This window comes from Hippopotamus amphibius, chromosome 7 (assembly GCF_030028045.1).
Source record: "Hippopotamus amphibius kiboko isolate mHipAmp2 chromosome 7, mHipAmp2.hap2, whole genome shotgun sequence".
NCBI lineage: Eukaryota > Metazoa > Chordata > Mammalia > Artiodactyla > Hippopotamidae > Hippopotamus > Hippopotamus amphibius.
In genome coordinates this window covers 20523358-20548774 of record NC_080192.1, presented here as the reverse complement: position 1 = coordinate 20548774, position 25417 = coordinate 20523358, and the positions used below count along the sequence as shown (strand labels likewise).

At 36.1% G+C, this 25417-nt stretch overlaps 1 protein-coding gene across 2 annotated transcripts in view; it reads right to left on the bottom strand.

The window, feature by feature from the left end:
• Positions 1-25417, bottom strand: part of SLC5A8 (solute carrier family 5 member 8) — a 51774-nt gene that overhangs the window by 10559 nt on the left and 15798 nt on the right. For both annotated transcript variants that reach the window (XR_009054693.1, XM_057741811.1), the window contains exons 4-12: positions 23936-24003; positions 22781-22935; positions 19889-20029; positions 16594-16723; positions 12835-12923; positions 11565-11677; positions 8966-9033; positions 3220-3306; positions 981-1186 (exon numbers count right to left, since the gene is read on the bottom strand). Coding sequence is in view for 1 of the 2 variants with exons in the window: in XM_057741811.1 (XP_057597794.1) it covers positions 981-1186; positions 3220-3306; positions 8966-9033; positions 11565-11677; positions 12835-12923; positions 16594-16723; positions 19889-20029; positions 22781-22935; positions 23936-24003 (1057 nt within the window). In the remaining variant the exon portion in view is untranslated. The remainder of the gene's footprint in view (positions 1-980; positions 1187-3219; positions 3307-8965; positions 9034-11564; positions 11678-12834; positions 12924-16593; positions 16724-19888; positions 20030-22780; positions 22936-23935; positions 24004-25417) is intronic.

Below are 25417 nucleotides of genomic sequence, written 5' to 3'. Positions count from 1 at the left end.
TCCCCACACATGCCTTTGGCTCTGGAACCACCTTTTCTCTCTACCCATGCAGAGTTTACCAGCCTTGAGCTCCCACTGACAAGTATCCTCATTGCTGAATTCCCTCTGGGACATGAATCGCCAGTGATGTTTGTATGTCCAGTCGTATTTCTTCTCCCAGGGGTATGTCCTTTTTAAAAGTGAGACGCCACATCTTGTTGCAAAAGGAATGATTCTCCAACAGTTTCATTCTAGGCAAGCTGGAACTGGGGCAATACTTTAGGGGAAGTGGCCTCATCTTTGCATTCCTTGAATGTATCCATGGATTTTGTGCTTTAAGACTGGAGATATATTGATACATATCCACTAAGGCTAGTCTTGCCCTCACATCCACTGTACAGTGAAATAGCAATATTATACCAAAAGGTCTACATCATTTCATTAAATCAGACAATATCAGTATCCAGAAGCTCAAAAATGTACTGCATAACTGAAAACTCTAGCAGGAAGATCACGACTGCGACTTACTATCAATGCTCTGAAGATTTGGAATCTTTAAAACTGAACAAATAGCAATTATCCAACATATTTAGATAAACTGTAGCTTTTAGTTAGCAAAAGCTATACTTTAAAGACTATATATGCAATGTGTCTTTTATAATTTTGCTTTTCATTTTAAAGGTTTTTCAGTGGACAAAGATAATTTTTCATTCAACTGGAGCCAGTATTTGTCAGCATTTACCCATAAAAGAAAATTTTGTGTTACTATTCAAGTCTTCTCTGTATCTGTAGGTGAGGTAGAAGTTTATATCGAAACTAAGAAAATATGGCATTTTTTGCTATTTCTGAACAAAATATAATAGCTAGAAAGCCACATGGGCTCTCCCCATTTCAGAATTAGGCAAAATCACAGCATTGCAGTCAAGACAAAAAGCAACTGGGGTTCTCTACCTGTGACACACATTTCAAAAAATAGGACATTATAAAGCTCAATTCAATACCTTTCAATGTTGTGTACTTGAAAAGCACTGGTAGAAAATGGCATTTCTGTGGTTGTCATCCAACTTGTCCCATTGTATGTGCTGTTACAGCCATAGGTTTCAAGGCTTAATGGCATAGTTCTCTCAGGAAGTGGAGGATAAAGTTGAGCTCCAATTCCAACCCACAAAGAAATGGCAAATCCAGCCAGTAGACCCACAAGTGCTCCCTGCAAAACAGGAGTGCTTTTCAAAAGAAAAAAAAATACAGTTTGCTTCGAAATGGAAATTAACATTAGGAGCTTAAGCTCGACATGGTCCAAGACAAATTTACCAGCTCCCCTCCTAAAATTCTTTTCCCCTGCAAGCTCCTTGCCTCTTGCCAAGAGCAGCATGGGTCCCTGGTCTCTCAGCCCAAAGCCCTGGAGTCTCTGGAACCCCATCCCCCTATTTCATATCTCTATCTCACCAATCACCAACTCCTGCCCATTTTTCTTTTCCTCTCTCTCATATTTCCATTCCTTCCACTCTGTTTCTATGGCCAGCACTCTGTTCTAGCCTCCTTGTCTCTTTACAGCCAGTAACTACAATAGTCATGCAGTTGACTTCAGGCCAATTGTTCCCTCTATTGTTATTTAACCTGTTAAAAAAAATGGCATGCCATATGTGCAATAGACTATGAAGAAAACATCCACAGAGTTTATTCCTATACATAGCAATATGCATGACTGTAATTATACTGCAGGAAAATTAGGGGAAAATAGCAAGCTGTTTTCACAAATGACTGCAATGGTACATACAACCAAACCAAGTATCTCTAGAGATAAGTGGAGATGTTCTCTCTGAAGACATTTGGCTTCCCAATCTTTGGAAGACTTGGGTTCCTCAGCTCCTGCTTTTCACCAGTAATCCAAGTGTTTTTCATCAATCAGCCAGTCCTTGAATGATTTAAGATCTAGTTCCAAATGATGAAGATGAAAGCAAGTCTTGAGCTAGAAAGCCCTTTCCTCTGTGGTGAAATTTCTCATCTTTCTTTAGGAACAATGATCAGATTATTATGCCAGGAATAACAGTATCTTACTTCCCCTGCTAAGGGCGTGTTGGACCTAGTCAGCTACAGCATTTCGGAAGTCAACTCACGGTGGCAATACATATCAAAAATCAAAAGTCAGTCTTTTTTCAATATTTCAGGCACTTAACAAACCACTATGCATTTCATAATACAAAGAATCTCATCAAAACTTCAACATTGAGGTGAACACAAACTGCTCTCTTTCATTGTGATTAATTTTTTATCAAAATAGATTTTCATATGACACTCATTGAGAATTTTTATTAACAGTAATAATAATGATAATAGCCCTTATTAGTATCTGCCTTACCAATTCCTAATGCCTCATGAGGAAAATGGAATTCTAAATGTAAAGTCATAATTCTGCAGTTATTCTCCAATTGTCTGAAGCAACCTGAACTTCAGCTTATGGCAGGACTGAACTAGTGGAGTTCCTCCTGGCTTTCAGAGAAGTAATTTCAATTTCATTTATTCTAAACAAAAGCTAGTACCTCAAAGCACAGATATGTCTATGTGGAAGAACAGAGATACTACCTCTTTCTGAATACAATTCCCAGTTATGATCACCCCTTTGGGTCTAGAACCATGTTGTTGGAGCTACATCTTTAAATATCAGGAGTACAAATTTTCTGACCAAAGTGGTGAAGATCTTACTGCTTCTCTTTACTGTACTCTGGCTATTCACAGGTATCCTCAGCTCTACAGCCCTAAATCTTGCATATCTGAGCCTGTCAATCTCCTTTAAATCCTTGTGATTAATTTTCAAGAAGGACAAAAAAGTAAATGCACACAAAATGTTATTTCTTTAGTTATATAATGTGCATAATATATATTGTAATATATATTATATATCAAACTATATATTGTTTCATAATATATATCCTTTAGCTATGTTATATAATACTCTATAATATTATATTTTAGTTATAAGTATAATTATGTTATATACTTTAATTATATGATATTCATAATATATATTATTCTGGTAGTTTCCATTCAGTTTCACACATGCAGGGTCCCAATGCATAGTTCATTCATTGCGTATCCCAGCAAAGTCAATATGAGTAATTTAAGTTATCAAGACAGGTCACTAATGACAGATATCAGAGGAACCATATCTCTACAACTGAGAAAAAATTATAGAGATAGTTGGAAAAGTAGGCTTTACACATATTCATTTTTTATACTTACAATTGAGTTGGCAAAGGGAACCAAAATCCCCAAAGCAAATAAGCCCATAAGTGGTCCCCCAACCATGCCAAATATGCTGAGTGCTGCCTACAAAAATAATAAAAAGCCATCATCAATTAGCAATCTCAAAACAAATGAAAAAGTGGAAGGCCTTAGCAAAAAAAAAAAAAAAAAAAAAAAGAAGAAAGTCTCAGCAAAAACATATATGATATAAAGAAGAATAAAATGGAAATATTAGAACTGAAAATATAATAACAAACAAAAATCTCAATGGATGTGTTCAACAGCAGAATGTGGGGGACAGAAGAGAGAATCAGTGAACTAGAAGATAGACCAATAAAAATTGCCCAATCTGAAAAAAAAAAGAGAGAAACTAGACTTAAAAATTAGTCTCCAGGACCTTGTGAATATAACAAAAAAATCTAACATTCATTTCATCTGAGTCTTAGGTGAGAAAAGAAAGAGAGGTCTTCCCTGGTCACACAGTGGTTAAGAATCCACCGGCCAATGCAGGGGACATGGGTTTGAGCCCTGGTCCAGGAAGATCCCACATGCCGCAGAGCAACCAAGCCTGTGTACCACAACTACTGAGCCTCCGCTCTAGAGCCCATGAGCCACAACTATTGAGCCCATGTGCCACAACTACTGAAGTCCACACACCTGGAGCCTGTGCTCCACAACAAGAGAAGCCAATGCAATAAGAAGCCCGCACACAACAAAGAGCAGCACCCACTTGCCACAACTAGAGAAAGACCATGTGCAGCAACGAAGACCCAACACAACTAATAAATAAATAAATAAATAAATAAATAAATAAATAAAAATTTAAAACATTAAAAAAGAAAAGAAAAGAAAGAGAATGGGGCTGGAAAGCAGTCAAAGAAATAAGGTCTAAACTTCCTAAATTTGGCAAGAAACATAAAACTACAGATTCAAAAACTAAGCAAACTACAAGCAGAATAAACCCAAAGGAAAACATGCCAAGACACATCATAATTAAACTTCTGAAAACTAACTACAAAGAACAAATTCTGAAAGCAGCCAGAAGAAAAAAAATGACACTTTACCTATAGGGGAAAACAGCTAGAATGGCAGCAGATTTCTCCTCAAAAATAATGGAAGCCAGAAGAAAGTGGCACAACATTTTTCAAGTGCTGGAAAAAAAGAACTGTCAACTCAGAATCCTATACCTGGCAAAAATATCACTTGGGAATAAAGGGGAAATAAATACATTCTCAGATGAAGGGAAACTAAGAGAATTTGTTGCCAGCAGACCTATCCTTAAAAGAATGGCTAAAGGAAGTTCTCTAAATAGAAAAGAAATGATAAAAATAAGGAAACTTGAGAAATCAGAAAGAAAGAACACAATAAGCAAAAATAAATATAATAGGCTTCCCTTCTCCTCTTGAGTTTTCTAAATCATGTTTGATTGTCAAAGCAAAAATTATAACACTGTCTAACATTATTCAAAATATATGTAGAGTGAGGAGCCTCCTTAGATAGCTTCCTCCACAAGAGGGCAGACAGCAGTATCAACAGTATTTCGTCTTGTGGAACTGAAAACCACAGCCACAGAAAGATAGAGAAAATGAAAAAGCAGAGGACTTTGTACCAGATGAAGGGACAGGATAAAACCCCAGAAAAACAACTAAATGAAGAGGAGACAGGCACCCTTCCAGAAAAAGAATTCAGAATAATGATGGAGAAGATGATCCAGGACTTTGAAAAAAGACTGGATGCAAAGATCAAAAAGTTTACCAAAGACCTAGAAGAATTAAAGAGCAAACAAACAGAGATATGCAACACAATAACTGAAATGAACAATACACTACAAGGAAACAACAGCAGATTAACTGAGTCAGAAGGGTGAATAAGTGCCCTGGAAGACAGAATGATGAAAATCACTGATGTGGAAAAGAATAAGGAAAAAAGAATGAAAAGAACTGAAGACAGCCTAAGAGACCTCTGGGACAATGTTAAATACACCAACATTCGCATTATAGGGGTCCCAGAAGGAGAAGAGACAGAGAAAGGACCTGAGAAAATATTGGAAGAGATTCTAGTTGAAAACTTCCCTAACATGGGAAAGGAAATAGCTACCCAAGTCCAGGAAGTGCAGAGAGTCCCAGGCAGGATAAACCCAAGGAGAAACATGCCAAGACATACAGTAGTCAACTTGACAAAAATTAAAGACAGAGAAATGTTATTAAAAGCAACAAGGGAAAAACAACAAATAACATACAAGGGAACTCCCATAAGGGTAACAGCTGATTTCTCAGCAGAAACTCTACAAGCCAGAAGGGAGTGGTACGATATATTTCAAGTGATGAAAGGGAAGAACCTACAACCAAGAATACTCTACCCAGCAAGGATCTCATTCAGATTCAATGGAGAAATCAAAAGCTTTACAGACAAGCAACAGCTAAGAGAATTCAGCACCACCAAACCAGCCCTACAACAAATGCTAAAGGAACTTCTCTAAGCAGGAAACATAAGAGAAGAAAAGGACCTACAAAAACAAAAACAAAACAATTAAGGAAATGGTAATAGGAACATACATATCAATAATTACCGTGAATGTAAATGGACTAAATGCACCAACCAAAAGAGACAGACTGGCTGAATGGATACAAACACAAGACCCATATATATGCTGTCTTGAAGAGACCCACTTCAGACCTAGGGACACATACAGATGGAAAGTGAGGGGATGAAAAAAGATATTCCATGCAAATGGAAATCAAAATATATGTAAATACTTAAGACAATTGTATTATAAACTGGGTAAAGAGACATAAATGAGGTAAGGTTTCTATACTTTACTCAGACTGGTAAAAGGACAAAACAAATAGACTGTGATAAGTTATGTGTGTGTGTGTATATATATATATATATACATATATATATATAAAGAAACAATTGAAAATGCTATACTGAGATAAACTCAAAATGATATATAAATCAAAATGGGATTCTAAAAAAATGTTTAAGTATCTCACTTTAGAAAAAAAAAGAAAAAGAAAAAAAGAAAACAGAAAGAACAAACATAAAACCAAAAAAAAAGTCAGACCTAAGCCCTAACATTCCAGTAATTATACTAAATTTAAAAAGTCTAAATATACCAATAAAAAGATAGAGACTGGCAGGATTAATTTAAAAACATAACCCAACTATATGCTATTTAAAAAAAAAAAACCGCACGGACTTCCTAGGTGGCACAGTGGTTAAGAATCCACCTGCCAATGCAGGGGACACAGGTTTGATCCCTGCTCCAGGAAGATTCCACATGCTGCAGAGCAACTAAGTCCATGTGCCACAACTACTGAGCCTGTGCTCTAGAGCCTGTGAGCCACAACTATTGAGCCCATGTGCCACAACTGAAGCCTGCGCACCTAGAGCCTGTGCTCCACAACAAGAAAAGCCACTGCAATGAGAAACCTGCACACCGCAACAAGTAGCCCGCTCACCACAACTAGAGAAAGCCCGTGTGCAGCAACAAAGACCCAGTGCAGACAATAAATATATAAACAAATAAATAAATAAATAAAATTTTTTTAAAAACTCACTTAAAATATAATGATATAGGCAAGTTCAAAGAAAAAGGATGAAAAAAATATATATCATGCAATCATTAATTAAAGGAAAGCAGGAGTAATTATATTAATATCTGATAAATTAGACTTCAGACAAAGAAAATTATCAGAGAGGATCATTATATAATGATAAGAGGACTAATTCATCAAGAAGACACAGAAATCCTAATGTATATGCACCAAACAAGAGAACTGCAAAATACAAGCAAAAACTAATAGAACTAAAAGGAAAAGAGACAAATACACAACTATAGCTTTGAGAATTCACCACTTCTGTCAACAATTGATAAAAACAAACAGAAAATCAGGATACAGGAGAACTCAGCACCATCAAAGAGAAGGATCTAATTGACATTTATAGAACACACACTTAACAACAGCAGAGTACACATTCTCTTCAGGTGCCCATGTAACAGATACCAAAATACTATATCCTGGGCCATGAAACAGACCTCAACAAATTTAAAAGAATTAAAATCATACAGGGCTTCCCTGGTGGCACAGTGGTTAAGAACCTGCCTGCCAATGTAGGAAACACAGTTTCCAGCCCTGGGCCAGGAAGATCCCACATGCCACAGAGCAACTAAGCTCGTGTGCCACAACTACTGAGCCAATGTGCTGAACTACTGAAGTCTGTGCACCTACAGCCCATGCTCTGCAACAAGAGAAGCCACAGCAATGAGAAACCTATGCACCGCAATGAAGAGCAGCCCCCGCTTGCCACAACTAGAGAAGGCCCATTTGCAGCAACAAAGACCCAACGCAGCCAAAAGTAAAATAAATAAATAAATAATAAATCTTAAAAAAAAATCAATGAGCATAATACCTCATGTTAAAGGGCTAAAGAAAATCATATTGTCATATCTAATGCTGCAGAAAAACCATTTGACAAAATTCAACACTCATCCATGATAAAAACTCAGAAAAATAGGAAGAGAGGGGAATTTCCTTAATTTGGTAAAGGGCATGTACAAAAGTCCTACAGCTAACATACTGAATAATGAACCACTAAACGCTTTTCTCATTCAGATTGGCAAACAAGGCAACGATGTCCACTTTCACCACTTTTATTCAATAAGATGTGGCAGTTGAAGCCAGGGCAATATGGAAATAAAAGGTACACGTACAGATTGGAAAAGAAGATATAAAACTGTCCCTATTTGAAGATGATGTAATTTTCTGTGGGAAAATTCCAGGAACTAATAAGTTCAGCAAGGTCACAGGATACAAATAAATATATGAAAATCAATTGTATCTTTATATATTAACAAACACATGGACACCAACATTAAAAACACAATACCATTTATAATCACTCAAAAAAGTTGAAATATTTAGGTGTAAATCTACCTAAATATAAAAAGGACTTATATATGAAAATTATACAGTGGTGGTGGAAAAAAATCAGAGATCTAAATAAATGAAGAGATACACTATGTTCATGGTTTAAAAGATTCAATATAGTAAAAATGTCAATTCATCCCAAATTGTCATACAGGTTTAGGGCAATCCTATCAAAAACTAAGCAAGATCTTTTTAAATATAGAGAAGATTATTCTAAAGTTTATATGGGAAGGCAAAGGAACTAGAATGGCTAAAACAATTCTGAAAAATAAGAAAAAAGTGGAAGGAATCAGTACATCTGAATTCATGACTTATTACAAAACTATAGTAATCAGGACTGTATGATGTTGGCAGATAGATAGACACACAGATCAATGGAATAGAACAAAGGAAACACAAACACACCCACACAAATATCCCCAAATGATTTTTCACATAGGTGCAAAGGCAATTCAATGGAAGAATGATAGCTTTTACAACAGGTGGTGTTAGAGCAACTGGACTTCGACAGGGAAAAGGGAAAAAAAGAACATCAACCTAGGTCCCATACCGTTGAGGAAACTGGGTAAAGGGTATGTAGGGTCTCTCCGTATTATTTGTTACTATTGCATGTAAATCTACAATTATCTCAAAATGGAAAGTTTAATTTAAAAAAATTTTTTAAAGAATTTAGTCATCTCTGTTTCTTGTCATGTTTGTGTAGATATACAGAGAGAAGTCTAGAAGAATGGTCACATCAACATTAAAAAAAAAAAAAGAAAGCAAAAGAACAGTGATTACGACTCAAACCTTTCAGGATTAGCTCTTACCTGCAACAAAGCTCCCATTAGTGATGCCAGCGCAGCCATTCCAATACACAGGGCTCCAAACAGCACACCTAGATGGATGATGTAAAAGCCATTGTAAAATCCAGACTCAGAGGATTAGAATTCTCAATAGAATAAGCTACCACACCTTGATTCAAAGTGTATAATATGACTATAATAAAGAATGGCCACCTACCTCAGAAACAGCTGAAAAAGGAAAGGGGTGTTTTTCTACAGGATCAGCAGTGTGCAAAGAGGAAAGGAAACCCTGATTTTGTGTCCCGGGATTAACTGCCTTAGGTTATATAAGTAAAGAACCCCTAAAATTAACTAAAGGGATTTAAAAGCTAAGCACTCTTGTGTTATTAATCTAATCCTCCACAAACATTTGTTTGTAAAGGAAGGCTCAAGTCTCTGTTTTCAGTTTGCCAAAAAAGGACACAGTTCAGCTCTTCTCTGAACAACATGACGGGAGGGGGAGTAGTAAACATCAGAAAGTGTTCCTCCTTTGTGTGCATTTCTCCCAGGCAGTGGCAGTCCACACCAGAGTGTTTTAGGACCTTTAGCCCTCTCATAATCTCCATCAGTACCCACAACCCTTTCCCATTCAACTAGCAAAGAAAGGCAGCTTCAAGACACGTATTATATACCCCCTTCGACCAAACTGTTTCCCTGAAACTTCTGTACAGAAATTCTCAAGCCACCACTGGTGGTCAGCTTATGGGATTTTTTTTTTCTCTTTTGGCTTTCAGTATTTTCCAGATTTTCTCCAAGTATACATTTTACTTTTTAAAATTACTATAGGAAAATTTACTCCCCCCTCCCCAATTTTTATTTTTAAAGACTTCAATTCAGCAAAAATCACCTGAAATCCATTAATGTAATTTCCCACACATAAACTTCAAAATACAAAAAATAAAATGAATGAAAAATCTGTTAATCAAATAATTAGTGCATTCCTTATATTATGTTATTTCTATCTTACTTACACAAGCACTCATGCCTTTGTTAAGCATAGTGGGTAAATAACCTTATTGAACCTGAATGGAAAACCTTACATTAATTTTTTTGGAAAACAGCTGTTGTTGCAGTGATGTTTCATGCCTCCAAACCCTAATATAAATAGTACTTCCAACACATTTAGCTAAATTCTTTCCTATTTGGTAGCTCATGAATGGTCACCATTGTGGTTTTTTGTACTCAAAGTTATCGGAAACACTTGGCAAAGTCATTTGCTGTGTTCTTCTGTAGGATGTCCCTACTGCACATACCTCAACATAATGATTATATACAAGCTTTCAAAATGAATGAAAGCCTCATCTACACTAGCAGAGTTGGTTTGTTACTAATCCTCACTAACATCCTTCCTTGAGTACCAGCTAGTGCCTCTTGTTTTACATGCATTATCTCTAAACCTCACAGGACCTGCAAGGTGAATACTTTTTGTTCTCATTTTCCATATAAAGAAACAGTGGCTCTAATGGGTTTGCTCCAGGCTAACAGCTAGTAAACTGGTGAAGTAAGATTGGGTCTGTCTGGCTTGAAAAGCTTCTATTTATTCTACTAAACCACACAGCTTCAACAATCCCATAACGAACCCATCTAATTACCCTTTAGGAAGCATTGTATCATTCTGAAATTATGCTCCAGGATTTAAATCAGGTCCATAATAAAATGATGCAACGCTATTTAAATTTAAGGGTCACCAAAGAATATAAACCCAGTACTTATTCCAGGCTACAGTCATGGCAATTATATATAGAATTATGGTTTAAAACAGAATATTATTTACTATTTCTTTGACAGTCTATTAATGCTATTAAGTTGAGGTTAAAGATTCTTTTTAAAAAACCAAGTTTGTTAGTCATTCATCCCAAAACACGTATACCAAAGATGTGAAAATGAAGAAGCAAGTACACTAGCTAGATTTCTTTGAGTCAGATATTACATCTGGGACATCTGGAAACTGAGGTTAAAGACCTTTCTATTCAAGATGATATTTAACCCCCAATACAGACCTACAATCTGTGAATTTGAGCATTCATACTGAATGGAGTTGAGCATTTCTTGCACAATTTTATTGACTATCTCCCGGACAGTCTATATGTGCAGAGAGAACAAACAATCAAGATTGGTAAGAAAAATCATAATGCTCTGTCCCTTTATCTTCAGTCCATACACACAGACAATGTACCTTAAACTGGCAGTGCCCTCTTAGGTAACACAGAAAACATGTGGCCCTTGGTTCCAAACTAAGAATATTTCTTAAAACTGTGGTCTAAGTTTTAAATGGAAGAAGGTTGAATTTTTAACTGTGGCTAAGAATTTTAACATAGATTTGGAACAGGAAGAAGGTAGGAAAGAAGGACAGCCAAATAGGACCCCTGGAAATGGTTCTTCGTGGTCACCTGACAATTATTTGTTTGAAGTATGTCCCAAATCTTGATTGTAAATATGGCCATGACTGCATTAAGTCACAGGCATGCATATGTGTGTATACACTCACACATGTTTCTTACTATATCATCCATGGAAAAGAGTTTCTGGCATCTTTAAAAATCAAATCCCAGAGCTAAAATAGAATTGTGAAACAAAAACTTACTCATTCCTTGGGAAATCCAAGAGAGAGACCTTTCTGAGAGAGATCGGAAGCGAGGTTTGACTAGATCTTCCACGGTTACTGCTGCTAAGGCATTAATACTGGAGGACACTGTGCTGTAAGGGAAAATCAAAATTTTGATTTATAATATTTAAACTTTAATAACACCTTAACTAGGATTAAGAAAATGGAAAACGTACTGTCACTTATGAAATATAACCAGATTTCTACTACATTTTTCTAAATTTCTTTTTTTAATTGCAGTATAGTTGATTTACAATGTTGTGTTAGTTTCTGGTGTACAACAAAGTGATTCAGTTATACACATATATATATTCTTTTTCATATTCTTTTCTATTCTAGTTTATTACAAGATATTGAATATAGTTCCCTGTGCTATATAGGATGTTGTTTATCTTCTCTACTATATTATTTTTTAATAATTACATCATCCTCTTTCTGGAAGCTATCATCTAAGAATGATCAGGCAACATCCATAGGCTTAATTGTGAGAAATGACAATTTAATGTTGCTTCCACTTTGCAATTATTCCTTAGTGTGTATGGAAAAAATCCACATAGATCATGCAGTATTATTATATAATGACTTTAAAACATTTTTCTTTGTGCATAGAAAGGACTGTTATAAGTCCTCACGAACATACACCATAAATATCAGTAATATTCACTTCCTGGATCCTCACTAACATATTTGTACATGTTGATATAAGAATTCCCTGGAGCAAACACAGGAAGGAAGTGCAATTAATACGTTCAAACACAAAACAAAATTCTTTGGACAGTATATATTATTCAGCATGTAATAGAAGATTTTAATTCTGATTTTCCATTTGACCATGTTTAGCTACATGTATATTTTAAACTAAGACTGTAGGTCCCTATTTTTGACAATCAGCAAAAGCTACCATCATCTGATCATCATTATTGTGACTGTACAGGGTATGTGATGGTGTATTGGGTTAGCCAGAAGGTTCGTTCGGGTTTTTCCATAAGATCTTATGGAGAAACCCGAACGAACCTTCTGGCCAACCCAATGTTAGATAGAACCAAAGATAAAAGTGCAGACTGATGACAGTAGACTGCTAGCCCCTAGAGAAAAGAGTCAGACCAACAGAGAGGAGACTTGGAGTAAATTACCTACTTTGGGATCATCTGTGTCCATGTCCAGAATTCAGCTTTATTCCCCAAATATCCAATAATAAAAGAAAGACCCCAAAAGGAAAACCATGTATTATTAGAGTCACAGTTCATACCTTAATGTTCCACTGTAAGCACAGGCCACAAAAAGTCCAGGAAGTCCCGGATACTCTTGTAGAATGTCCAGTACCAAATAAGGCATGAGCTGAAAAATTCCAAAATTTACTCTTGAGTACAATTTGCTATGAAATGAAATTAACACCTCATTTATCTTGTGTTCTTCAAGAACTAAAGGAAGCTATTCCACATAACTGAAATTTCCAAATATCTCTAATTAAACTCTTTACCTGCTAACACTTAAAGAATAGCACAGTAGTTAAGGGTACAGGTTCTGGATTCAGACAGATGTGGCTTTTGTTATTTAACTTCTCTGAGCCTCAGTTTCCTCATCAGTAAAATAGGAATAATAATGCTAAACTCATAAAGTTGCTATAAAAGTTAAATTAGATAATCTATGTGAGTTCTTAGTATAGTACACAGAACATAGCAAAGACTCAGTAATAGGTAGCTTTTCTCACTCATTGGAATAATAAATCAATTTAAAGGAAATATTTTACATACCTCCATGCTTAAGCAAGAATCACTCAATTTAACTTTACTTAATGACTTTACTTAATGACTTAAGGTTATATTTGTGAACTTCAATCAGTGTTCAGGATTAAAAATGTAATTATAGCTGCATATACAGTTGATCCTCAAACAAGCATGAGTTTGAACTGTGTGGGTCCACTTACATGTGAACTGTTTTCAATAAATACAGAAAAATATACGTGTTGAACATCGTATGCATGACATATTAAAGTGGGTAGCCTGTCCTTACACAGGCATTAGGTGAGTGATATCTAACATGAAAATAATGTGTTAGTTTTCTTTTACTGTTTTATAAGTTTGCTTTCAAAGAATTATATTACTGCACAGTATGCCTCTCTCTCTCATAATTGGAGAAACTGTGCATCAGTCGATCATCACAGGTAAGTGATTTTTTAAAAAACATGACAGTGTTTCCTATGCTGTATTATGAATATGACTGTAATACCATATGCCATCAAGACTTTATAATGATTCATTCATGAGGGTATAGGCTAGGCTACCACAAAGCAATTGTACTGATTACACCAGGCTACAAATAAAGCAATTGTATTGCTGCTTCTTTAATAGTGCATGAATTGTTGTACCTGTAAATGAATATGAATTTCTTTTTCACAATATCTTTTTAGTTTTGATGTCCTGTGTTAGTAATAAGTATAACATCTTCAGTGTTTTGTATCACAGAAGACAACATTGATGTAGGTACTGACAGATAATTCATCTTATAAACGGACAAGGTAAGCTTATAGAATCAATAAGTACAGTACAGTACAGTACCGTAAGTGTATCTTCTTGTCTTCCTAATTTTCTTAGTAACATTTTCTTTTCTCTGGCTTACTTTATTGTAAGAATACAGTATATAATCCATATAACATACAAAACATGTGTTAATCAACTGTTTATGTTATCAGTAAGGTTTCTGGTCAACAGTAGGCTATTAGTAGTTAAGTTTGGGGGGAGTCAAAAATTATACATAGATTTTCTGTTGTGCGGAGGGCCACCACCCATAAGTCCCGTGTTATTCAAAGGTCAAGTGTTGTATAAGACATAGTGATGAGCAGAGAGTAACTTCACAAAATTCCTGATCTTGCTTCTTAAAAACAAAACAAAACAGAAACTCATAATACTTGCTTTTTGATGTTACTTTTTAAAAAATAAATATTAAATAAGGATGGGAAGGTGTATGCCTTCAGCATTGTGTTACATGGCAATCTTTCAGCAAAACTGATTTTTCAAAGGAGTCCTAAGTGGATAATTTTCTGGGAGAATGTCCTCTCATTTCATTGAAACATCACTGATTCCTTCCCCCAATGGTACACAGTGGATGATATGCCCATTCTCATCAGACTCTTTGATCTCATTTAACAACTAAAGCTTACTAATCCTTTATTCACAGAAAAAGAGAATAACACTTCTCTCTCTCTGAGTTTAACACTCAATTTTCCCAAGATATCTTACAAATTTAACTTCAAGCAGTATTCTATACATAAGCCAAAGTCAAGTTTCCATCATTAGTGTTGTAATGAGATCTAAAATCCTCTACCCTATTATCAACTTTCTCAAAAATCTTTGCTATTATATTTCAGATTCTGAATGGTCCCCTCAGGTATCAGTAGAATCAACAAGGGAAGACTGGTAGAAAAATAGTAAAACTATATCTAGGCACTAATCTGGCTTCCTCAGGGTGAGCTACAGCAGAGTGTAGTAGAAACATATCTTTGCTGTCTTGGGTTAGGCTTTTGACCTGATCTTCTACTCACTGCCTTCTTTGCATTGTAACCCCAGGAAAACATCAATTGAATTAACTGGTTAATAATCAGCACAATAGTGGAATCATTCAATTAGGAGAAAAATCTCTTTCATTTCCTAAAAATTTATCACATCCTCTCTAAATGATAAATGCATGCATGCAAGACACCCCCGTGTACAATCTATGCCAAGGAGTCTCAAGATTAGGAAGCTCTAGCTTTAAAAAAATTTTTTTTGTTTGTTTTTGGGGTTTTTTTTGTTTTTTTTTTTTTTGTTTTTGGATTTTTTGGTCCAGGGTAAATGGATGGCATATTAGAAAAAAAAAATTTAAGTTCCTATAGTCTTCACAGACAATAAAGATTGACAAAAATCACAAAATACTCTTGACTAGAGAAAATATAATGGAAGAGTGCTTCCATCTACAGAGCAAACATGATTCTTGGATTCTCTGAACAAATAAGAAGATCTGTTTATCAACAGGAGCACACAGATTAAGATAGGGTGAGATACACAGACCAAGGATGCTCTCATATCCTAACCCCACAAAGTTGTATTTTTCTGGGAGTATCTTATGCATTTATACCAACATAAAATTCAACCTGCCATCATTCTAATAAGTCCACTGAGCACTTGATTTACAATGAACTCTGGCAGTCCTGGGTTTGGATTTCAGCTACACTTTCTGAAAGATGGTCTATGGCATAGAGGTTCGAAGTTAGGACTCTGGCGACAGCCTGCCTGGGTTTGAATCCTGGCTCCAGGATTACCAGCTGGTTATTTAACTTCTCTGTGCCTCAGTTTCCTAATTTTTGAAAGGGAAATAATCACAGCATTGTTGCTATGAAGATTAAAAATTGAAATTTATATAAAGCATTTATGATCATGTCTGGCCCGTGGTATTTGATGAGGGCTTGCAGCTTATTCATTAGCTATGTGACCTTGGGCAAAGTATACAACCTCTCTGAGATTCATTTCCTTGTCTATAAAATTAGAATTATAGGGTTGTAAGAATTAAAAGAAATAAAACATTCAAAGCTCTTGGCACGGAATCTCATCACATAGTTGGTGCTCAATAAATGTTCACTTTTAGACTCATTTCTCTATCATTTAAAAACTGGAAGGTACACTGCTTATTAATGAACAATCTAACACCCACAAAATTTTCTACAATCCCACAGTTTGTATATAGTTTTGGGCTTTTTTAAACTGTTTATACTTCTACTCCCAGCCTTGAGCTATTTCTATTTAATACCTGCCTTGAAATTTTTCCAGGTATTTCAATATTTTAATATTGGATGTAGCATTCTTCATTTTTGCTATAGCTGCTAAAATAAATTTTTTCCAAATGCTTTATAGAAACTAAAGATGATTATATTGAGCCTATTCGCTATTACTCTACAAGAACATGAACTCTCTTTCCTCCTAATAAGCTTTCTGAATGTCACTATCGCACATATAAGAGAGACATGGCACTGGACCTGGTCTGGTGCTGACACTTTCTTGGCTGTCCAAGGATCACAGGCATGGTATCTGGAATACAGGGAGAGCCCACAGAACACTGAACAGGTCAGGATCACCCAGAGTGCCACAAGATTGATGTAGAGAGACCTAAAGAAGTGAAAACAAACCAGCAAAGGACAATTTTAATTTCCATCCCAAAGATGAGGAAACTTGTTACATAAATAGAAGAGACTTTCATGATCATATGTGATAGATGAGCATTCTCTTTTGGTTCTCAAAAGTGCTACTTATTTTATTCTGGCCTAACCTTCTGTTTATGATGTCAGTCAACACGGTATTTGGAAATACTTGGAATAGATGGGATTTTGCCACTGAATGAGTGTATCCTCCTGGTCAGAGCTCCATGGGCATTATTAGCTTTATAATGATGTCTGACTATACTACTTCAGGACTTCTTGTCACGAAATAGACATTTTAATAGTCAACAGAGCAGTGACTATTACTCATTTTCCCTTTAAAAGCAATGCAATTATAAACTGCTAAACATTGTTAGCTTCTACATAGCAACTCATCAGACTTGTTTAAATGTAGTTTGTGTTACCATCCATTAAATAGGAAAGGCAAACCTGTATTCCTTGGACAGGTATTCCTTGGACACGGTATGTGCTCCAGTAGAGTGTAAAGGTTTATGTAATAGCACTGGAGTCAGTCTTGAGCATAAATCCTGGCTCTCCCTACCATATGTGACCTTGGGCAAGTTAATTTAACCTCTCTGATCCTCAGTTTCTTCATTTACAGCTAGCAATAACAATGCCTACCTCACTGAGGTAAGTAAGTCAGTGATAATACGAGGTTAAGTCAAAAATTATCTGCACTCCAGTTATATTAAAACTTCTGCAAATTCTACAGCCAGAGTGCGGATAATTTTTGACTCACCCTCATATATAAGACTAAATAAAACCGTATATGTCATATAGTACAACAGCATGTAATAAACACTTGTTAAGTGGTAGTTATTATATTATTAGTGTTAATATCATTGAATGCTATGTCTTAATAATCAGTTGATAGTAAATATTTCTCCTACTAGGGTGGCTACATTTTTTTTGATAAGCTGCCCTAGGCTGAAGAGAGGCCCCCCTGACCCCCACCAACTCATACCTCCTTCCCCAAGGCAGCCCACATAAAATGATCACTAGATTCAGAGGTTTGGCTGAGTCTCCTCAGGCCAACTTGGGACAGTCTGAAGGGTCATCCCAGCTCTAAAGCTCCCCTTGAGGCCTCTGTTGAGACCGCATTACAGTTCAACTTCTCCCTCTGGCCAATCCTGCTTCCTTCCCTTCCTTCTCTTCTACAGTGGTGATTCCCTAGTAGACTCTGGCATGCTAACCTCCATCTCAGAGTGTGCTTCTGGGAGAACCTAACCTGCAACAGGTCCCAAACAACAGATTGCTAGCTGTTTCCCTTGACTGACTGCATTCACTGTATGTTTTGTTATTGCCTAAAAGTACTGTGAGTAACTATATCTCATCTCCAAATCATCAGAAAATATACCCAGACACTTTCTTGCTCACTCACCACACCTCATTTATATATGAGTTAAAACTTTACTATATTGTTTTATTTTACTTTAATGCTATTCAGATAGATCACTTATCAACATCTGATATTGCACCCAGTCAATCAATGTCAGTAGGTCTTGAGTTTTGCGCTGGGATTCATTCTTCCCATGGAGCCAATGTTAGAAAGTGGGAGAAAATGGTTCCCCTGAGTTCTTGTTAAAGAGACCCATTGGGCTATTCGGAAGGAAATTGTTTCTTACTAAGAAAGCTCTAATACTGTTCTTTTGGTTATAAAATTGGGCTTTTTGAGTTCCATGTTCTCAAAGAAACATGTTCCCAAAGAAGAGCGTGTGCATGATCACTTTGGGAGAGGCATCAGCTCTAATGTAGATGGATTAATGGGTATATAAATTATGTTCCTTTAAAGTTTCTTAAAATAGCAGAACTCCTAAGCTCACTTTTGGGGGATTCCATATCTAGTTACCATACTCATATTCATATAGATCTTTCATTGTGAAATTTACCAAAGACAGATAATGTCTAAACCAACCTACTCTCATACACTGACATGTGATATCACATATTTTTCATACTCCCCTTTGAATAGAAATAGAATCGCCACTCTTCCTATTCCAACCCCCTTGTTACTCTTAATCAGTCCATGTCGCGTTTTAAAGCCCCTAAATGCATTACAGCTGACTTAGCCTTATTTATCAGCATGAAGAGTACTGGTCACCAAGCTTATCTGAGGCCTCCTGAGAAAGAACCACCTACTGTCCATACTTTTCGCACAAGCCAAGATGGGCTGGAGAGTTCCCTGACCATGCTGTCCTTCTGACCTCTGTGCTTTGTCCAAATTATTCTGCCTACCCGTAATGCTCTCCCATTCTTCTCCACCTGCCCACATATGGTCATCCTTCAGGGATGACAGGAATCTCTCAGTCATCCCTTGGCTTCACATCCCATGATTTGAGGCAGAAAAAGAAATTCACATTTACTGGATCCCTACCACATGCATGACAAACACAGTATTTTACAATACTTCCACGAGATGTGTGATAGCTGATGCTCATTTTATAAGTTTAGAAACTGAAGTTCAGAAAGTCTAAGTAACTCACCCTAAATCATTCATGTAGCAAAATATTAGAGGTGGGTTATAAACCCATGACTGTGTCTGAAAATAAAATGCACCAGCACATCTGGCAATATAATGCTCTAAAACATTTTCTCTATTGTTATGTTGTTTCACAGAACTACTATACCTCTAGTATTATTTCACTTTTCACGTACTTGCATATATTTTCCTAATTTGATGTTAGTTCCTTCATGATAAAGCCACATATTTATAATATTTTCCCCTATATTTCTTTATACAAACAGATGCACAATAAATGCCTGTTTTTTTTGATAAGATTTGTTTTACTTAATAATTAATTAAAAGAAATTTTTGGCCATGCCACCAACATGTGGAATCTTAGTTCCCCGACCAGGGATCAAACCCATGCCCCCTGCTGTGGAAGTACAGAGTTTTAACCACTGGACCACCAGGGAAGTCCCTCATATAAATATTTTAAAATATCTAATTTACAACATACACTACCGCTTTGTTTTATGTGATCCTTTTGTAAGTATATCATTTATCTCTTAGAATTTCATGATACAAACGACAAACTCAAGCAAAGCTTGGCTTATGAGTTTCCATAAAGACAACTTATGGTTACTGATGACTCTAGATCATAGTTTGGCTTACAGTTTTGCCTGGAGTCTGCTTTTACAGGAAATATATCTCTGCACTTGGGACTGGTTGACACCATAGATGCTGGTCCACGTGAAGGTCCCTCCTATAATAATCGTCCAGAATGTGTGTCTTTGCAAAGGGTTAGGATTAAAACTAAATGAAAACAAACAGAAAACAAATTTGAACTCTCAGCAAAACACTACAGAAATCTTCCTGGAGTATTTTTGGAAGCAAGCAATGTATACCTACATAAATATAAAATACATAAATATGTACAGATTGATTAAGTAATATAAAATGTAGAAATATTCCTAACTTAAGTTCAATGAAATAAAAATTGATACTTTCAGAGATTTGGAAATTCTAGTTGGGACTGCAATTGTTCTCCATGGCCAAGTGAAAATATTTAAACAAGTCTGCCATGCTGTAGTCAGAGAAAAGCATGAATTGAAAAAAGAGAGAGAGATTCCTAGGTACACTGCAGCAATAGATATGGTACTGACAAATCAACTGGTTTGTAAGGCAGAGATAGAGACACAGATGTAGAGAACAAACATATGGACACCAAGTGGGGAAAGTGGGGGTGGGGGGTGGGGGGAAGGGCTGGGGGGGTAGTGCTTTGGGAGATTGGGATTGCCATACATACACTGCTAATGAGAAAAAATATATCAAATTGTGTGCTTTAAATATATGCAGTTTATTGTATGTCAATTGTATCTCAATAAAAGTTCTTAAAAAAAAGATATGGTACTGAAATGAACACAATATTGACACATTCTGTGTGTATAATTCCTCTCTTAGCACTCCTAGCACATGTAAAGTCATAGTTCTAGTTTATATTCAAACTTAAGAATTCAATTAATGCACTTTAAAAGTTTTCATGTTCTAAAACAACTGTCATTATAATCGTGTTCTTAAAATGCTGGGTGCACAAACTAAGTACTCATAGTTGAAAGTTACATTATGACATTTATAAAATATTGTTACAAAGAAAGCTCAACTTCCACATTTGAAGCATCTTTTAATCCTTCTTAATGTATCACCTTGGAAGGAATGAGTCTGTTCATCTCTGATATACAATATAAGCTTAAAAATTTTCTACAAAATTAGCTTTCATGGAAACTTCCTGAAAATTATGAAATTCTGCAATTCCACTTCAAAGCTTATACTTGAGATCAGTTGAGTAAAGTGCTACAATTTTATGCATTTTCCAGCATTCTTATGGAAAGATGAGAGCCTCTATTTCATTCTATAACACTTAATATCAAAGTCTAAGAGTTTCAAGGGTGTTGGCCCTTTCTCCCATAGAGAAAGTCAAGAGCCAAAGGGTTCAGTGAGTTACTTGAAGGAACTAAGACAAGATTTAAAACACCCAATTCAGTGGCTTTGGCAATTCAGAATACATATGCCAACTATAGACCGTGCAGAAAATACCAACACAGAATCCTTCCCTTCATTTATCTCAACCAGGGCAGATCTATTGCCCATCATATTATCAAAACATATTTGGATAACAAGGGATATATAATAAGGATTTTCATTATTCCTTAACTGTTGGCCACCTTGTAAGGGCCATAAAAATGTCCAGTCTTTTTTACTTTTTAGAATCTCTTACCAACGTATAAGTTATCATTTCAATGCAACGCGTGTACCCTTTGTATAAAGTGACAGTTGTTTTGCAGAAAAAAATGATTGATTCCACACCCTTTCCCCTCATCCTAGCCAACTAGGAAGAGATCTGGGAGTAATCCAGGTCTCTCAAGGTTGGCCTTGGGGAAACTACCATCATATAGTCTAAATGGCAGTCATTCAAAACGTTCTGCTCTGCCCTAGCTAAGGGCTGGAATCATGCCCATGCTAGGCCAACTGGAGGCTCTCTTCCTTGGAATCTGAATCTTGAGGTAAAAGAAAAAAAGTATTGAGAACAGCTACATTTGATTCACTATAATTTATTCTTGCAAATTAATACATTGACCCCGTCCAATTTCTGATGCTCTTCTCAAACATTAGCACCTATTTTCAGAAAACCAGAAGACAGCCACCACGTGCAAAATGATTTTCTTTCCTCTTGCCAGTGATTTCAGCTTGCTATCTCAGAGCAGGGCTGCTTAGAGAGAAATTAAGCTGGTCCATGTCAAAATGAGGCCCCCTGCACACTGAATGTGATGTACAAGGAAGACATTATTGATCCAAAAGAGAAGGTGTTTTAAATATTCTTTTAAATTGTGTGATATATTTGTGATGAAACATCTGGTTTCTCCATTAGCCTTTTTAAGAAAACTAAAAAGTTGTTGAAGACATTATATCATATACTATATAGATACTTGAGGCATCAGCCAGAACTTTTCTAGTCAATTTTCTAGAAATAATATTTAATATTATATAATGTACTACATTATATAATATTTACACACATATAATACACATTATGTATAGTATAATAATATTTACTATATATATTAAATATTGAAAGAGAAATTCTGCCGGCTGCTTAAAACACAGAACTATCAAAATGGAATCACTGTCTTTTAGTGTTTTTCTCTTAAGAGGTTTCCTTTTCTTATCTCTCTACTATATCTTCCCATATCTCCCTACCCCCACCTTTCAACCTATTCCAGACTTTAATATCTGGAAGAAAATACTCTTTTGCTGTCAATCCCTTCTCAGGAGGAAGCACCATCCTCAGCACCATGTAACTAAGTACCACCTGACTGGTTTAACCCCTTAAAGACCTGGTGGAAACTCCTTACATATTTACTTGCCAGCTTCAAATTTTTGTACCACATCCTTAATGGTTGGTTTGTTTTCTAATGTAAACTTATTATTTCAGCCAAGAGATTTTTTTTATAGAAAAACAAAAACAAAAGGAATGTTCTATTAACCAAGAAGTAAATAGCAACTTACTTCCAGAAGTTTAATCTTCCTCCATTATAGGCATCATTTAGAATAGCGCTGATTCCTCCTTGAATCAGTGCAGCCTGTATAATCACAGATGCAAATCCAGCCACCATGATGCCAACTTGAAAAACGTCCGTCCAGATAACTGCTTTAAGACCACCCTTTGAGGGGAAAGTACATTAGGATTAATGCTTCTACCAGACATTATTAAGCATCTACATGCTTATACACTATGCTGGACAAAGATAAGATAAGGAAAACATGGATCTTGGCCAAGAAGTGCACCCAAGGGAGATGATCAGGAAGGTAAAACATAGACCAAATTTTCAAACCTAAGCAGAGTCCAAGATGAAAGGCCATCAGAGAAAGAGATGGGAGGCCAGCAGAGAAAACAGCGTAGGCAAAAGCATAGAGAGGTAAGAATACGTGGCATGCTGAGTGCGTGTGGCCAGATATACATTTTGGAGTGACATGGAGGGGTGTGGGAATATTGCTGGGAAGAAAATTCAGGGTCAAATTGCAAATAGCAATATCATAGATTTTATCCTCTAGGGAGGGCTGATATTCAACCAGTATGCACAAAGAAGGACATACCAGTTGTTGAAAAACTAAAATTGTTTTGTACTAGCGACTGCCACAAACTTCCCAAGTGTCCCCCTCCAGTCCCTGAACCAGCCCCTCCTTGAGAACCTTGTCTTCCGAAACATTGAGCAACTAAAGGAATAAGACCCAGAATATCAGAGGTTGCATAAGACTTGCACCACTGCTGAGGATCAACGTCCATGATAACATCTGTGCCCAGGCCACACTGGTTCTCACATAGTTTGACTGTCGTTCCTGCCTGAAGGCAAAGGGAAGTCATCTCAGTTTTCTAAGCTGAGGAATATTATGAGCATAGCTATAATAACCCAGTAACAGTGGGAGTGAATTAGGAGGCAAGACTGGGGACCACTGCATGGTTCAAATGAAGAAAAAATATTAGTTATGATCAATGTTCTACAAAGGATCAAGTTTTACCCTGGACTGAATATTCCTTACAAAAAAAGTTATACTGTGGGAGATAGGTATGAACAACCCAGATTGCAGAATGCAACTACTGAAATTTTCAATTTTGCAAAGCAAGTGAATAGAGTGAAAGGAGAAATAATGTTCTTGACATACCATGGTGCAGTAGAACGTGCAGACCACACCAGTAGCCACAACAGCACCCCACAGATCGAATCCCGTGACTGTAGAAGAAAAGAAAATGCATTTGTAGCTATGAAACATATGTAAATACTTCTCAAAAAGTCATCGGGGGAAGCTATATCATTTATTTGGCACCTACCTCTACACCCACTTGCCCTAAACTAGGTCCAAATCTCAAGAAATGTACCGAAACAAATGGAGTTTAAAATTTTATTTGATGAGTTAAATAGACCTGGCTTCTACTCTCAGGCACCATACAGGATCCAACATTGGCGAAATCAAATACATGAAAAAGCATTTATATTGTAATTTAGCTAAGACACCATTTGATGTTGGGAGGTGGTTTCCCAGACTGAATGGGGTCATAGGATATTTGTTGTCAAGGTGCAAATAAACACACTATTCTACCAGTCCTTGAAAGACAAGTTGTGTGCGTTACTAAAATGGAACCAAGACAGAGAAAAGTCTATATAATTTGTTACCATTTACTTAAGAAGTAGAGTGGCAATATTATATTTTCTTAATGGAAGGATAACAACTCTATGTGCATGGATTTGAAAATCTAAATGAAATGACCCAATATCTTGAAAGACACAATCTGCCAAAACTCACACAGGAAAAAAAAACAGATGATCTGAATGGACCTATATTTGTTAAAGAAATTGCATCAATAATTAACAGCCTTCCAAAACAGAAAGCCCCAGGCCCAGAGGGTGGTGAATTCTACTGAACATTTAAGGAAGAAATTATACCAATCTTTTTCAGAGAATAGAAGCAGAAGGAATACTTTATAACTCATCCTATGAGGCCAGCATCACCCTAATACCAACCAGACAAAGACAGTATAAGAAAAGAAAACTACAGACTAATCTCTCTCATGAACACAGATGCAAGAATCCTCAACAAAATATTACCAAATCAAATTTTAAAAGCATAAAAAGAATTATACATCATGACCAAGTGGAATTTCTTACAGGTATGCAAGGCTGGCTCAACATTTGAAAATCAATTAATGGAATCCATCGCATCAGCAGACTAAAGAAGAAAAATCACGTTATCAAATTAATAGATGCAGAAAAAGCATTGGACAAAATCCAACACCCATTCATGATAAAAACTCTCAGTAAACTAGAAATAGAGGGGAACATTCTCAACCTGATTATCCACAAAAACTTATGGCTAACATTATACTTAATGGTGAGACACACAAAGATTTCCCACTAAGATGAGGTACAAAGCAAGGAAGGAAGACATAAAACTCTCTTTGTTCACAAATGACATAATCATCTTTTCAGAAAATCTGAAATAATTGACAAAAATCTCCCAGATCTAATCAATGATTATAGCAAGGTTGCAGGATACAGGTTAATATACAAAAGTCAATCACTTTCCTACATACCAACAAAAAACAAGTGGCATTTGAAATTAAAAACGCATTACCATTTACATTGGCAC